Source organism: Archocentrus centrarchus, chromosome 16 (assembly GCF_007364275.1).
Source record: "Archocentrus centrarchus isolate MPI-CPG fArcCen1 chromosome 16, fArcCen1, whole genome shotgun sequence".
Lineage (NCBI taxonomy): Eukaryota > Metazoa > Chordata > Actinopteri > Cichliformes > Cichlidae > Archocentrus > Archocentrus centrarchus.
The window spans coordinates 22,023,619-22,038,035 of record NC_044361.1 but is presented as its reverse complement, the minus strand read 5'-3'; the positions used below and the strand labels follow the sequence as shown (position 1 = coordinate 22,038,035).

Below are 14,417 nucleotides of genomic sequence, written 5' to 3'. Positions count from 1 at the left end.
AGTGGTTCAGAATGAGGTTTGTACTTGGAACATCAGACATCAAAAAAATAAATAAAATAAAACTGCTGCATTCAGAGACTAGGCATGTTTTCTCATGGGATTTATCCAATATATCAGAACTGGGAGCTCAACTAGATTTTGTGTAGTGATGCTGCTGCAAGCTGTGGGCCTGACATGACCATAGTAAGGTTATCCCTTCTTTTTAAGAACTCCAATGTGAATTAAGTTGTAACAACTACATACTTTATTCCCAGGCCTCAGGGAGTGCTCACCTCATACTAAAACATGACCACTGAAAACAATCAGTTTAAATTGGCTTGAGTTTGTGGACTAATGACTCAAAGGATGGGCACTGGTTTTGCTCAGTGTTTAAGCAGGCAACCATGTAACTCTGGGCCAAATGCCCCGGGCTGGATTTGACTCCTACCCAAGACCCTTAGCTGCATGTCCTCCCCTGTTCTCCAAGTCTTCCTGTCTCTTCTTCACTGACCTACCCAATAAAAGAAAGAAAAGCCAAAAAAAACTTGAGTATCCTTCATCTATCTCTCCATCCATCCATTTTTTTCCACTTATCCAAATCAGGGTCCCAGCTGGCATAGTTAGAGGCAAGGTTGCCATTCTAACACGAAGACAGACGACCATTCATGCCCATATTCACATTCAGTCACCAATTAACCCGGGGTTTCTCAAACTGTTAGGGCGCACCCCACTGGTGGAAGCTGGAATGGTCAGAGAGAACATGCAAACTCCACACAAAGACCCCAGCCTGGATTTGAACCCAGACCTTTCTTGCTGTGAGGGGACAGTGCTAACCACCACACTGTCCATAAGAGTTTTATAATATGGTCATTTTTCTTTTAATACAATCAGACAACAGCTCAAAATGGTTGTTTATTGAAAGAAAACTACCTACAATGTTAAAAAAAAAAAGATCATACAAATTTTTGCATATTTATTCAATGATCCAAATATAAATCCAGTAGGGATATTCATTAACCAGATTCAGTCACATACAAGTCCAGATCAAGTAATCACATGGATAAATCAATATTGTTAGAATAAGAGACCTTGGTTATGTAGCACCCAAAAAGAAAAACACATTACGATTATGATTTCGTTTCGTTCTATTAAAAAACATCAAAAACACTAAATCTACATGTTCCTATTTACCTAATTCCACCATGGTAATTATTTCTGATGGCTGTAAAGGGGGTTTCAGTTCAAACACAGTGAGCTAATGAGGCAAGACTTCGAATCACTATACAGAGGACGAGAGGAAGATTTCCTGGCTGCTTGTTTATTTCTGTCTTCACCATGTCCCCATCTCTCTTCAGGGACACCTTGCAGGAGGCAAACAGATGTTCAGTCTTTTCATAGATGCCCTCTGTCAGTGCAGACAGAGCTTCTTTGCTCAGAGGCAACTCTCCATTTCCTGATGCATGCTGCACCTGGAACAGGTGTTAAAGAATCATAAGAGACCGTTGACTTACTGTGTAATGTTTAATTTAAAAAGAAACACCCACATAACATGTCGTGCCATTTTTATAGAGGTTTCACTAACCAGTAGCTCCAAGGTCTTTAACACTGCAGGGCTGCAGCACATTTCCAAGACAGCAAGACAATCATGTGTCATCTCTGAAAGACAAAGACCCAGACACAGAGTGAAAAAGAATTTATATTAAGTTTCTAGAACAGTGTGTACACAGTGTGAAAGCTTGGCCTCAAATTGTGGATTTTTTTTTTTCTTTTTCACATACTGAAGGCTGCACGGAGTACAACTTTTCTCACCATCCAATGCACTGGTTAAGAGGTGAAGGGCTGTGAGAACTGATGTGGACTGGGTTGGCCCCTCTTGACTAGTCTGCTCTAAAAGAGCCAGAATCGCCTGGATGTTCTGTTTTTGAGACTCTGTTGTTTTAAAATCACCCGGGGCAGGTGTCTTATCCTGGCACATCTGGTCTAGCTGGCACAGAAGAAGACACAGGCCAAACTTAACAAGTAACTGAATTTGATAAAGCTAGCTCCACATTGTTTTATTGAATCTGCAGAGGCTAGACCTCTCCGTCCTACTTACCACATCCTCGAGTGCACAGATGGCTGTCTGGTCCTGCAAAAGTTTTTTAATCTGCTGTAGTAAAGCAGACCTGGTGGATGCAGGGAGAGCTGAAAGCAGCTGGAAATGATCACTCAGTTGCTCCAGCTCTAAATACAGAAAAATAAGGACATTTCTTTGGTTGATCAACCAACAGTGTGCTAATTTATATACAAAGATGCAGTCAGTTAATTTCAATAGCTACCTGCTAAGAGCAGTGCAAAAAAAAAAAAAAAAAAAAGAGCATATAATAATATAACAATGCACAACAATAGGACTGAGTGAAGTGTTATAGGACAGTTTTGGCACTGCACCGACAACCGCTCATTCTGATGACACTTCCCTCTCATCCCTAATAAATGAACACTGCAACTATCACAAATCAAATTTTTTACGGTATTAAATTTAGTGCAAAACTGCATACTGCAAACCTTAGTAAATCATTCTTGCATGATTCTCCCAAAATTTTTATGCTATCGAAGGGAAACTCTGCTGCAGAGTGTTAGTAAATCACAGTTATGTTTCTAGTCGACCTCATTGCAAGTATTTGTAAGTGTCCCTTTCAGAGCCTGTAGGGGAACAACAATATAACACTCATGCCGGAAATCAAGATATTTTTTTAAAGTTAGACGACGGATTTACAGTGTTTCAAGATTTTCAGTCAAAATTTAGAAATTGGTTCATAATAAAAGGGAAGTACAGTCATACAGCTCTGCAACACCACAAATGGCTTTCACGCAGTTCCTTCTTCTCTCACATCTGTAATCGTCATGTCCTGGGCCGTTTGCCCAGCATTTTGTGTTAAGTTTTTATTTTCCTGAGTTTCAGTCCCCAGTTTGTTTTGATGTCTTGTTCCCTTTGTCCCTGTCTCCCCTGTATCTATGGTCTTATTTCTGTTTTGTCATCTTGTTCCGTATGTTTTCCTGGTGTCAAGTCTGCGTCTTTTTAAGGTAATCAGCGTCACCTGTGTTCCCACCTGTGTTCCCACCTGTTAACTCTTCCCTCATCAGCCCTTTGTGTATTTAAGTCCTGTGTTTTCTCTGCCTGTTGTGTTGTTGATGTTGCTGCGTCAAGTGTCCCTGTGTTGTGTGTGTCCCTGCGCCCTGGTTTTTGTGATTAGTCCTGGCACCTGTCCAGCCCCAGTATAATTGAGTTTGGTTTTTCTGTTGTCAATAAATCACCGTTTTTTGTTACAACCTCTGTCCGAGTCTGCATCTTGGGGTCCTCTCCTGCCTGCCACACACACCCTAGTCATGATAGCAATATGAAATGTCTGTCAAAGTGCAACAATTAATGGAAGATACTAACTTTAATATACTAATTTACATGGTCAAAAAACCAAACAAAAACAGCAAAGCATATTTCCGTATGACACAGGTACTGTGTAACTTCTCTATTTGGATAGATAAGGATCTGACGGTAAAGGATGCTTTGTGTTTTTCTTCACATCCTACAGGGTAAACTGTATCAAGATTTCAATTACATGGTGGAACACTGCAAAAAAATCCTGCGCTCCACCTGAGCTGTCAAGATATATCCATAATAAGTGAGGGACAGAGAGAGTGGGAAACCACCCCCACAGGAATGAATAAAAAAAAAGAAGATGCCTCCAGTGAGGAGAGAGCTGTAAGCACCATATAATCACTGATGAATATGCTCATACAGATAAACCAATCATATGCTCTCAAATTCAGTCTAGCATTTGATCAAGTTTTCTCAGTTATAGTTTAAAACTTTCCACTGTGGTGAAAAAGGCTTAGAAACAGCTCTGGTGTGCATGACATGTCTCTGCATGTCACCTGGTTCAACCATCTGTAACTGTGTTTCTTTCTCTTAGCAAAGAAAATAAATCTGTGGCTAAAGCAGGCATTTACCTCGTTGAAGACAATTCTCAGATGAACGTGCAGGAGCTCCCGAGACACGCGGCAGTTCTTTCTGTCTAATGGGGCCATCTACTTCTTCAAAACCTCCATCGGTGTCTGATATTACACACAGCTCTGTGGAAAATGCGTGTGACATTTCATGGATATTACCAACAAAAGCCTGAGACTTAATGACAATGATCCCACATTTAGTAAATATATCTTCAGTCAGATTTTAACGGTTGTTCTTGTTAAATTAGCATGAAGTATTCTATAAATATAATGACTTATCACCAAATTGTCCATCATGTTTGATTTGTAGTTCTATAAGGCCATAGGCAATTGTAGTGTGGGTAGGAATCTCCAGGGTAACGTCGCTGTCTTTGCTCAAGCTTGCGTTCTCCTTCAGTAAAACCTGAAGAAACAGGAACAGTGCAGTGAGTCCGAACAAACGGCAACAAGATTCATCAGTGAGTGTCACAAATGTTAGTCTGCTTTAAAGGAATTTTTGCTTTCTGCTAATGGTAAAAAATATTGAATCACTGTGGATTTGATATTTCCCTATAATGGAATTTTATATAAGAAATATAGTGCAAAAGTCTTGAGTCACCCCACATTTCTTTATATTTTCTTTCCAGACTCTGTAACTTTTTTAATGTGGTCTTTAGCAATAGTTTTTCAGGCTTTCTGAAGGTCTTTCAAAGTTTTTCTTTGGACAGTGGCTGCTTTTTCACTCATTTTCAGTCCAGCCCTCGTACTTCTGCGCCATATGGTTGATAGAGAGGTTTGAATCCTCTCTAACATTCATTTACTGCCTGTCTTCCTGGCTTTTCCTGTTTTCTCTTCACTATCCTATCACAATGTCCCACACAATGCAACACTATCAGTCATGGATTGGCCTCCCCAGAACCCCGACCATCTTGACAGAGAATGGAAAATGCATCCAACATCCAAAGAAGAGCTTTGAATGTCCTTCAAGAAGCCTGGAGAACTATTCCCAAAGACTACTTCAAGAAATGAGAAGAAAGCTGCCTCAGACAGTTCAGGATGTGTGGAAGAATAAAGGTGGCCACACTAAATATTGATTCTGAAGCTCATAAGAACTGTAAAAACTGTGTTTTTGCCTTATTTGCTGTATTTCCTGTGTGTGTTTGCTCGTTTCAATGAATCACTGCACTTATTTCCCATTTTCCTAGAGAAATACAAAGAAATGAAGGGTGACTTTTGCACAATACTGCATGTATTTAGAAAATAAACAGTAAATTTGCAGTTTTGATTTCAGTTTCATGATGAGCAAAACTAATGATAAACAAAGGAACCCAATTCTTTAAAAAATACTCTTCTGCTTTCTAAAACTGCACATAAAGCTGGCAGATAGAGAACTGAAACTACTTCTGGTAAAAGCAAACTGCCTGGGTTTCTGCACTATTTTAACAGTCAAACATAATGCTTTTAAATATCTTCGTAAACCTCAAAAAATATATGTACTGTATTTTTTTTTTATTAAAGCCAATTACAAATTCAGCTATTTAACTTTTAACAGTGTAATAATCCCTACAACAGAATCTATTTTTGAATATTTGAATACCATTTGAAGACATAACTTGTGGTTGTCTGAAGTTTCCTCCCACACATTGCCAGCCAGGCAGCAGGATCTATAAATTTTGTATTTTTTAAAATTTTTTCTTTTTTGTCAACTTACTTTATTGGCCTAATAAAGGAATGTAGTTTACATTTTTTGGACCTGGCTTTTGTTGTTTGTTATCTGTCATACTGCTGCTATTTTATTTTTGTTTCCTTTTTCTTATATTTATTTTTTTATTTATATTATATTTTGCTCTTTTTTAAATACAAACAGACATATATGCATGTCCCTACAAGGCCACTATTAATAAGCAGGGACACTTATTGAGCTTAAATGCGGCAATCATTTTTTGTGTTATAACTGTATTGTTGATAATAATGGACTTTGTAAATACTGTTTGAGTTGTGGAATACCCAGTGATAAAAAGCAGTAGTTTTGTTAACTACGATGACCAAGTCACACTAAAACCACATTTAGTGCACAGTAGAGGCTGTGCAGGTCCGCTCAAACCTGAGCTCAAAATTAATCTTATTGGCTTTGAGCTTTCTCAGATTTGATGACCACCTGAAACCCTAAATACCAGCAACTATTTTATCAAAACAATAATAATAATAATCCTGGGATAACAGCTAGAGCCTGTTATATTTGTATATTTTCTTTTTAAAAAAGGCAAAACTCTTTCTGAAAAATAAAAAATAAAATCACAAACATTATAAGACTTAGAAGAATCAGTGTTTCAGGTCTGATATTGCACCTTAGTCATACTGGGGCAACAGATGCTCAGATTTCCTCCACACTGTCCTCCCTGCTGCACCTCCTCTATGACTGAACAGGGCTGACTGGTCACAATACGCTCCTTTACAATCCCAAATACCCGTCTGCGCTTCTCCTTTGTCTGCTGGATTAAACAATGGGACATGTCCAGAACCCTGACACAAGAAAATTTACAAAAAAGGTCAAATCCTATAGAAACCTTTATTGCATTAATATTCAACTGGGGTTCCTGCTCTGTGTGAAACTTTATAGTTGGTTGCTTTTGTGAGCTTTAACATGCTGTACATCAGGTGACATTTACAGTGTTTTAAACCATTTCACACAGGACAGCAGATACAGATTGTGAGCTAACCTGTCTTTGGAGTCTTGCAGCAGCTTCTGCATATCCACTTCCTGTTTCTTCAAACTTCCGAAAGATGATTGGAGTTTGGATGAGTCTTCACCCTGCAAGCTAACATTATTTTTGGCAAGATCTGCACCCATGGTTCCCTGCATTTTGTCTCCAAATTTCCCACTGTATTTGATGAAGTCTGTCTTAATCACAACTGCAAAAAAGTTAATAATATTATACATTTTTTTCAAATTTCTGTGATCTCAGGAGAGTAAAATTACAGGATATGATTCTGCAGGTACTTCAACCTGGTTTTGCGGTTTACCTGGCTTTATAGGTGTATCTTCTCTTAGTATATCATTGAGGTCAAAATCAGTGGGAAGATATTTGGGCTTTTGCCAGAACCAAAAACGCTTGTGTTTCACCACCACCGTCAGGAGCGCAATATTGTCATTCAGGCTGGTCACTGGGATCAGGGACCCTTCATCATCCACCTCCTCCACAAAGTTTCTGGTAGCTATGGCAAACATCTCCCAGCTGGATAAAGCCTGCGAGGTTTGCCAGAGACCAGAAAAGGGGACTTGTTTACTAGACAATCACAGAGGACTACCACCCGTGGGAGCTCCTCCTCAGGGTTAAAAAAAAAATCCCCTACCACAATACAGTTCCTGCTTCTGCCACTGTACTTATGAATGAAAGAAAGGTTAAAATAAGACACACAGCATACATCTCTTCTTATTTAAGAGTAGCCGGGCTACACGCTAGCAGCACCTACTTTTTTTTTTTTTGTTTGTTTTTTGCTAGCAGCACCTACTAAAGCACCAGTTACAGCTAAAACAGCGTCATAATACAAATGCTACTTGTTTTACCGCTTCCCCGGAGTCCTTGCTTTAGTGGTGAATTAGAAGACAAACTTTCTCTGTGGCTAGACTCTCAAAGAAGTCGGTTTCTCTCCCGCAGCAGCCTGTGACAGCCCAGCGTAGCCTGTATTTCAGCGCCTTTGTTTTCAACAGAAGAAAAGCGAAAGAAATGGATGGACGCTTTCAGACAGGCTCCGCCCTTCGGGACGGGCAGCCCAAGTGTAACAATGATTTTGTCTTTATGCAGCCTCAAAGGTAAATGATAATGATAATGGCCTTAACCGCTTATTACCAGACTCTACTATTAAGCCCAGAGTTTAAAATTTAATTAAAAGATGAAAACGGTGTTGCCGATTTTTTTCTTTTTATGTCTTAGTCCGCGGGATTTATGAAGGGGTTATATATAAAATGAGGAAATGGCCTATCTTTATGAGTGCTTTATGGTGTGTACTCTGCCAAAAAGGACTAATTGCTAATAATGTAGAGACATTAATAGCAATTAGTCCATTTTGGTCACTTAAGAAATCTTCATAGCTAACTTTTTACCTGGATAATTACAGGATCTATAGACGTTTCTTTGCCAAAAACTGATTGCAGCTTCAACTTTATGACAGGAATGGTCTTTCTGACTGACTCTGTATAATTCACGAGAGATATGTTTCACAGATTATTGGCCAACAAGTAATTTACAACAGTTGAAATATTTGCTTTTTTTTTCAAATACGTGAAATCACCTTTTCGCGTGATCACTTTTATATGTAGTTGTTGCCATCTAGCGGCCAGAATAGACTGATGAGCCCATGATTTGTGCTTTGGATGAAATATGAAAGTAAAAAGAAATACAAAACTATACTACACGGGATCATTACAGGTGAAAATAAATGCCTTTGCTCAATTAAATTAAAAATTACATTTGCTAGAAAAAAATTCTAATAAATTCAGAGGGAACTCAAGTAGCCATTTTGCTTTTTCAAGGCCTCCCAACTTCTTTGCTTTATTAGTTGTAAAAATCATCATCTTAACCTTCTCATTTTTTTGTAATGTAGGATCTTAAAAACAAAGGCAGTCTCTAAGAATCAGTAACCTTTACTTTTTGCACGGCTAAATAACTGGCACATTAACCTTGAACTCCGGTCATTACACCATAGCATAGGCAAAAATCATAAACACACACCATTATCAAACACGCAAATGTGTTTTCAAAATGATCAAGGGAACAGCTCACTCTCCATCTGTATACCACAGCCACATATCTACTGTGTACTGTGGGCTACTCATTGAAAAGTATCATCTACAGGTTTGCTTATAGAATTAGAAAGAATTATAATTAGATAGAAATGTAATGGGAGGAACACAAAAACTGCAGCCATGAACAAAAAAAGATATAATTTAACAGCTGATTCAGCACCCCAGTCCCACACCTTACCTATGCAAAGCAGTGGATAAGACTTGCCTTTAAGAGTTATTTCCCATAAAGAATATGTACAAAGAAAATCAGGACACTTCCAACCCAATATTGTTCCAGTTTCCACTAAACTTAGCAGGTGTTTATAACAAATGCTTTTGATAGCTTCCTAAATGCCATTTTTGTGTGGATTTTCCTGAGAAGTCATGTTTAAAGTGGATTGCATTTTTCCAACATTTATGATCAAATTATCTGCCTGACAACTCATCATCTGAGACAAGAGGAAATTATTTTAATGCTCTAGTTGTATCAGTGTTTTTGAACAAACAGCCACAAAAAACTCAACAAAAAAGAAAATCAGAAATTTTATTTAAGCTCATGGAGCATAGTTCTGGACATTTTTCTTGTTTTTTTGGTCCCACAGCCCAGGGTCCATATAGACAATGGTGCGCTGAATAAAGTGAAAAAGATATGGCTGAGTTTGCTACAGCTGCTCATAGTTGCACAATCATTCACACATTCATAGCAAAAAAGCAGTAGTTACTCTTTAAGAGACAGAAAGACCACTTCAGTAAGGATTCAGAGATCATTTGCACAATATTTTGTTAGCAAGAATTCCTTACGAAACATAAATTTTTTTAAACATCTGGGAGGTACAACAAAATAAATTAAACAAGTGTGAGTACAGCCAGTAAGGCATCAGGCAGATGCAGAATAAATATTGGATGTTTACACTCAGTCAATGGCATATCAAGGCTAGTTTATCTCAGAGGTAGAGAAATTCCATGGTAAGATGACAACCAGCATGACCAGTTGATCAGTACATTTTAAGCTAGTGTAGATAAACTATGAAATGTTTTGTCATCCTTTATACCAAGTAGCTTTCCTCTTTTCTTAGTTTAAAAGATTTAGCACAACATAATATGTGGAATGCAGGCAAAAAAAAAATGGCCTACTGTAAATTGAGCGACATTCTCATAATATGCTTGCATAAATGTGTTCACACAACTTACATAAGCACTTGCTATTAAGGCAATAACTCTGATGAACTCCAATACAGAAGACCAGTACTGAATATGGATGGTCAGAATGAGATACAGACATCTCCAGAGCCAGTCTGGATCACAGGTCACAGTAGAGGCTGTGCAGGTCCAAATGTTTGTATGATCTGCAGCTCACGGTCACCACAGTGTAGGAAAATCTGTGTGGGCAAAGCCAGGGTCTTTCCTCAGCTCCCAGTATGTGTTGTTACTCACCCAGGTATCATCCTTTGCCTTCCTGTGGAGACAGAAAAGATGCATGACTGTAATTAATACTATCAAAGACAGATGAATAAGATGATGTTGAAATTGAAGTGGTGAAATCATATTGTGACATCTTGCATGTAACGCCATTAGGTGCTAACGCATGACCACTTTCCCATAAGAGACTTTCTATAGAAAGTTATAAGTCCAGATATTTAAGCTACCTGAAAAATTTAGGTTGATGTGCTGCATTGTTCTCTTCCAGGGCTCTCCGTCTGTCTCTCTGCAGCTGTTCAATCCTCTGCTTATGTTCCTCTGCAGCCTCCAACTTCCCCTCCTCCAGCAATCTGCCGATGAGACCCACACGCATTCATTATGCAGACGTGGAAAACATTCATCTTCCACATTCAAAATTCACCCATGTCTTATCATTTCAAGTGAATTTTAGGGTTTTTTTTCCTGTCTTTGAATGGCCCTTTTTTTGGAGGGGTGGGGTGGGGGGTATTTCCATTGTAGACATGATCAGTCTGTGCACAGTAAAGGTGGTAAGCCTGTGCTACTTTATTTCACAGAAATCTGTATTATTTATGACAATATCATGAACAAAAATATCTGTTATTCTTAAGTAAAAAACCTTCAGTTAAGAGAACTGGTTAAGTAATATTACTTTAAGATTACATAAAATCTTTCTGCAGGGTGCGAGGGGAAAAAACCCTGCATCATTATAAGATAGTGGAGCTACAGCTAAATAGGCGAATACATAACTCCTTGATTTGCAGAGCTGGAAGCAGTGCAGTTTTGTACTTTGATGGCAAAGTACTGAGTGCTTCTTTTTTTTTTCCTTCGGCACCTCGGGGCAGCAGCGTTTAGTTTGCAGACTTTAAAAACTTAAAAGCTGAGCTAAAATTAGTTTGATTGCGATCGCCTGAAAAGATCTGCAGTTGCTTTACTATTCTTGACACGAGTACCGATGTGCCTATTTTTGTACGTTTTTGATCATAAGGTGCATTTTTCAAAACATCCTGTCCAGAGTACGTGACTGAGATCAGCGGTGATGTGGTACTTAGATAGTCACTGGCAGTGATTTGGTTTTTAATTCAGCTATGTCTGACAGTCCTCTGGCAGAAAATTATTAATTAATGTTAAATCTAAATTAGTTTTTAACCTTTTCCCCCGTGTGTTTCTCATGGACATTTATAAAAATTAAGGTGACAATCACCAGGCTGCTTAAGTGCATGAAAATACACTAATGGTTTTTTTTTAAATGTGTCTCTTACCTTTGGTCCACTCGTAGTCTGGTGTCTGTGGGTGGTAGCAGCAGTTTCATGGCTGGTTCCAACTCATTTAGCTCAATTGCAAACTTTGTAAAGCCATAGTACTGCTCATAGTCTGCTGGCATTGCATCTACATTGCACACAAGTAACATCAACAGCATCAGAGACTATATCAGGGAGACACATTAAAGAAGAGTTTTCTTTAGTTTAATTTTGAGAGACACTTTTCATACTTGCTCTCCAGATGCATGTAGCTGAAGGCGGGTCTCCACAGAAAACTGCTTCATGCCACTTTCCAAAGAGTCTGTGGACAACCTTTCCTTTATTATCTGTGATAGTTCCTTCCACCTCATTTACACTTGAATTCCAGTATTTGGCCTGTGAAAACAGCACGGTGTAATGGGTGAGTATGAACGACGCACACATACACAGATACACAGCTCCTGACAGTGTCCTCTTGCAGTCAGCAGATGCTGCTCTTGCGTAAACAATTTGATCCCCAGTGTGTGCATTGCCAGGCTGGTGTGTTTAATGAGAGATGAGGATGCATAATATGTTCTGGCATGTCTTGACTTATACTGCACATAGCTTCGAGAGGCCTTTCGAGTGACGCACACTAAAGCAATTAACCTTCTCCTCTTGGCAAAGGTTTCCATATTTAAAAAGAAAAAAAAAACAAAAAAACAACCGATCACTTGTTTGTTGGGTTTTGGTGTCATGCAGGTGAAAGCACCATCTGTGTAGATGGAGGAGCAACAGTTTGAATTAGCACGCTGTTCCTCCATCTAAATTACTCTGGCTATGGTAGATAATATATGGATCACCTGGGCCACCTCTGCACCACTTATTGGACCGCCTCCGCCGCCATGAGGACAGATAAAGAAAATATTTACCACCTCATATCACAATACCTGCATTTATGTTAGCCATTAAGCTCCTTATTTTCATTATATTTAGATTTTTGATGTTTTGACTGCTGTCACACAGTTATTTTCAGACAAGTAAAGTATATCCAGTCTTATCTTAGCAAGCAATAAAAGCATTTCCAAATTTCCCAGATCCCCCTTTGATGAAGCAAATGTGAGATTCATAGAGACCCCCACTTACATACAAGCCCCAAAAGATCCACTGCCAGTGTCAGGACAACTGCAGAGGTCCTGTGCCCATGCCCCATGTACCACAACATGGACCTGCACAGTATTAGGGAGCTGGTTTTTAATGTTGCTGATCAGTGTATGAGCCCTTGGGGTTCACAGAGAGATATTCTAATATGACATCCATCTTTGAGGCTGATTGCTTTTACAGAAAGGCTCTCTGGTATGAATATGAAACAGAGCTGTCGTGGGTCTCACAGTAGCACACCCTTTCAGAAACTGAACGCTTTCATTTTTCTCCAAACTATTTGGAGAAAAATTAAAGAAGTCATATTTGCTATTTCAGAAATGATTGACTTTTTGTGATCTTCAGTACAATCTTCACTCTGACTGTTACAGATTACTTTGGGTATATTAGAAATCTGTGCCATTAATGAATAATGCAATCAAAGTCAAAGTTTGAATCATTTGCTCCAAATGCAATTGCATTTTAATGTCTTTGTGTTTTAGACATTATTTAGAAACATAGCTATGTGGTGCATTTACTCATGTAATCTTCTTTCAGCTGCTCCCTTTAGGGAGCCACAAAGGCTCATCTGCCTTCATCTCACCCTGTCCCTAGCATCCTCCTCTGTCACAACAACACTCTGTATGTCCTCCTTCACTACTTTTCACTTTTCCCTGTGGTCTTCCTCTTTTCCTCCTGCCTGGCAGCAGCATCTTCAACATCCTTTGCCCAATATATCCACTATCCATCCTCTGTACATGTCCAAACCATCTCAGCCTTGCTTCTCTAACTTTGTTTCCATACCGCTCAACCTGAGATGTCCCTCTGATGTACTCATTTCTAATCTCATCCATCCTAATCACTTTAAATGCTTGAATGTTAATCCACAAAGAGTCAGTAAAACTTGCAAAGAAGACCTTGCTCCTAAAAAAATTATTCTGGATTATAAATGTTGTCGGGGTCGATAATAGAGGTCTTCAGGCTGGATGAAACCTTACATATGGTTACTCTTCATCACATTTTTACTTAAAAAAGGGTTGTTTATCTCACCTTAACAAAAGTGATCTTGCATTGACAAATATCACTGCTGGAGTTTCTGATGGTGATCTCCCCATAGTGCTCAATCCAGCGCTGTCCACTGAGAATGTTGTGGATGCAGGATGTTACCTTGTTCCACTGATAATGGTCTCCAAACCTGGGGTGAGACATCAAAACAATTTTCATCAAAAATATTAAATAACTATATATATATATGTATATATATATATATATGTATATATATATATATATATATATATATATATATATATATATATATATATATATATATATATATATATATATATATATATATATATGGACACTGGTAGGTAACGGTCATAATGCAAATCATTTATCTATTTCTGTATGTGGTTCTGACACCAAATTATCAGATGATACCCAGAAGTAGACATGTCATTGCTAAAAAAAAGTATTAAAAAGTATTTAATTTCACTATTTTGTGCCACTTGCCATATACCTCATCTACATACTATAAATGTAAAGCTAAATAATTCCTGTAAAACTGAGAGCATATCCACAAATACATAAAATATTAACATTTTTTTCCCGCCTTTTAAAGATGAAGAATGCCTAAAATCAGTCCAAATACAAGTTGGATAATTGGAAAAATACTGTCCGTATTGTATTAATGCCTTGCTGCATAATTTTCTCTACAAGTGTGCCCAAGCAGGGGTCTGTCTAATGCCAATGTAAATGAGGCAGAAGAGACTCACCCTGGCAGAGTTACATGAGTGGTACCCACAGGAACAATCTCCATTGACTTTCCCCAGAACTTGTTCTTACACCTCACATCTACAAAAACAATTGAAAAAATTATCATTCATTCC

At 38.4% G+C, this 14,417-nt stretch overlaps 2 protein-coding genes across 3 annotated transcripts in view; both read right to left on the bottom strand.

The window, feature by feature from the left end:
• Positions 1 to 878: 878 nt before the first annotated feature.
• gsdmeb (gasdermin Eb) lies at positions 879 to 7,655 on the bottom strand. 2 transcript variants are annotated; one of them, XM_030750301.1, is made up of 10 exons: positions 7,514 to 7,655; positions 6,970 to 7,192; positions 6,666 to 6,858; positions 6,294 to 6,468; positions 4,249 to 4,369; positions 3,967 to 4,089; positions 2,075 to 2,202; positions 1,789 to 1,963; positions 1,562 to 1,635; positions 879 to 1,448 (listed from the first exon to the last, which is right to left on the bottom strand). In XM_030750301.1, exons 2-10 carry the CDS (start codon positions 7,172 to 7,174, stop codon positions 1,221 to 1,223), a joined length of 1,422 nt encoding a protein of 473 aa, XP_030606161.1. In that variant the 5' UTR covers positions 7,175 to 7,192; positions 7,514 to 7,655; the 3' UTR covers positions 879 to 1,220. The 2 variants fall into 2 exon arrangements, with proteins under 2 accessions (XP_030606161.1, XP_030606162.1); XM_030750302.1 differs by having other exon boundaries at positions 6,970 to 7,649.
• Positions 7,656 to 9,290: 1,635 nt separating this feature from the next.
• osbpl3b (oxysterol binding protein-like 3b) overlaps positions 9,291 to 14,417 on the bottom strand; it is a 40,694-nt gene continuing 35,567 nt past the window's right edge. The window contains exons 20-25 of the mRNA XM_030749580.1: positions 14,304 to 14,382; positions 13,579 to 13,723; positions 11,661 to 11,805; positions 11,431 to 11,557; positions 10,378 to 10,500; positions 9,291 to 10,187 (exon numbers count right to left, since the gene is read on the bottom strand). Coding sequence (XP_030605440.1) covers positions 10,091 to 10,187; positions 10,378 to 10,500; positions 11,431 to 11,557; positions 11,661 to 11,805; positions 13,579 to 13,723; positions 14,304 to 14,382 — 716 coding nt within the window. The 3' untranslated portion in view covers positions 9,291 to 10,090. The remainder of the gene's footprint in view (positions 10,188 to 10,377; positions 10,501 to 11,430; positions 11,558 to 11,660; positions 11,806 to 13,578; positions 13,724 to 14,303; positions 14,383 to 14,417) is intronic.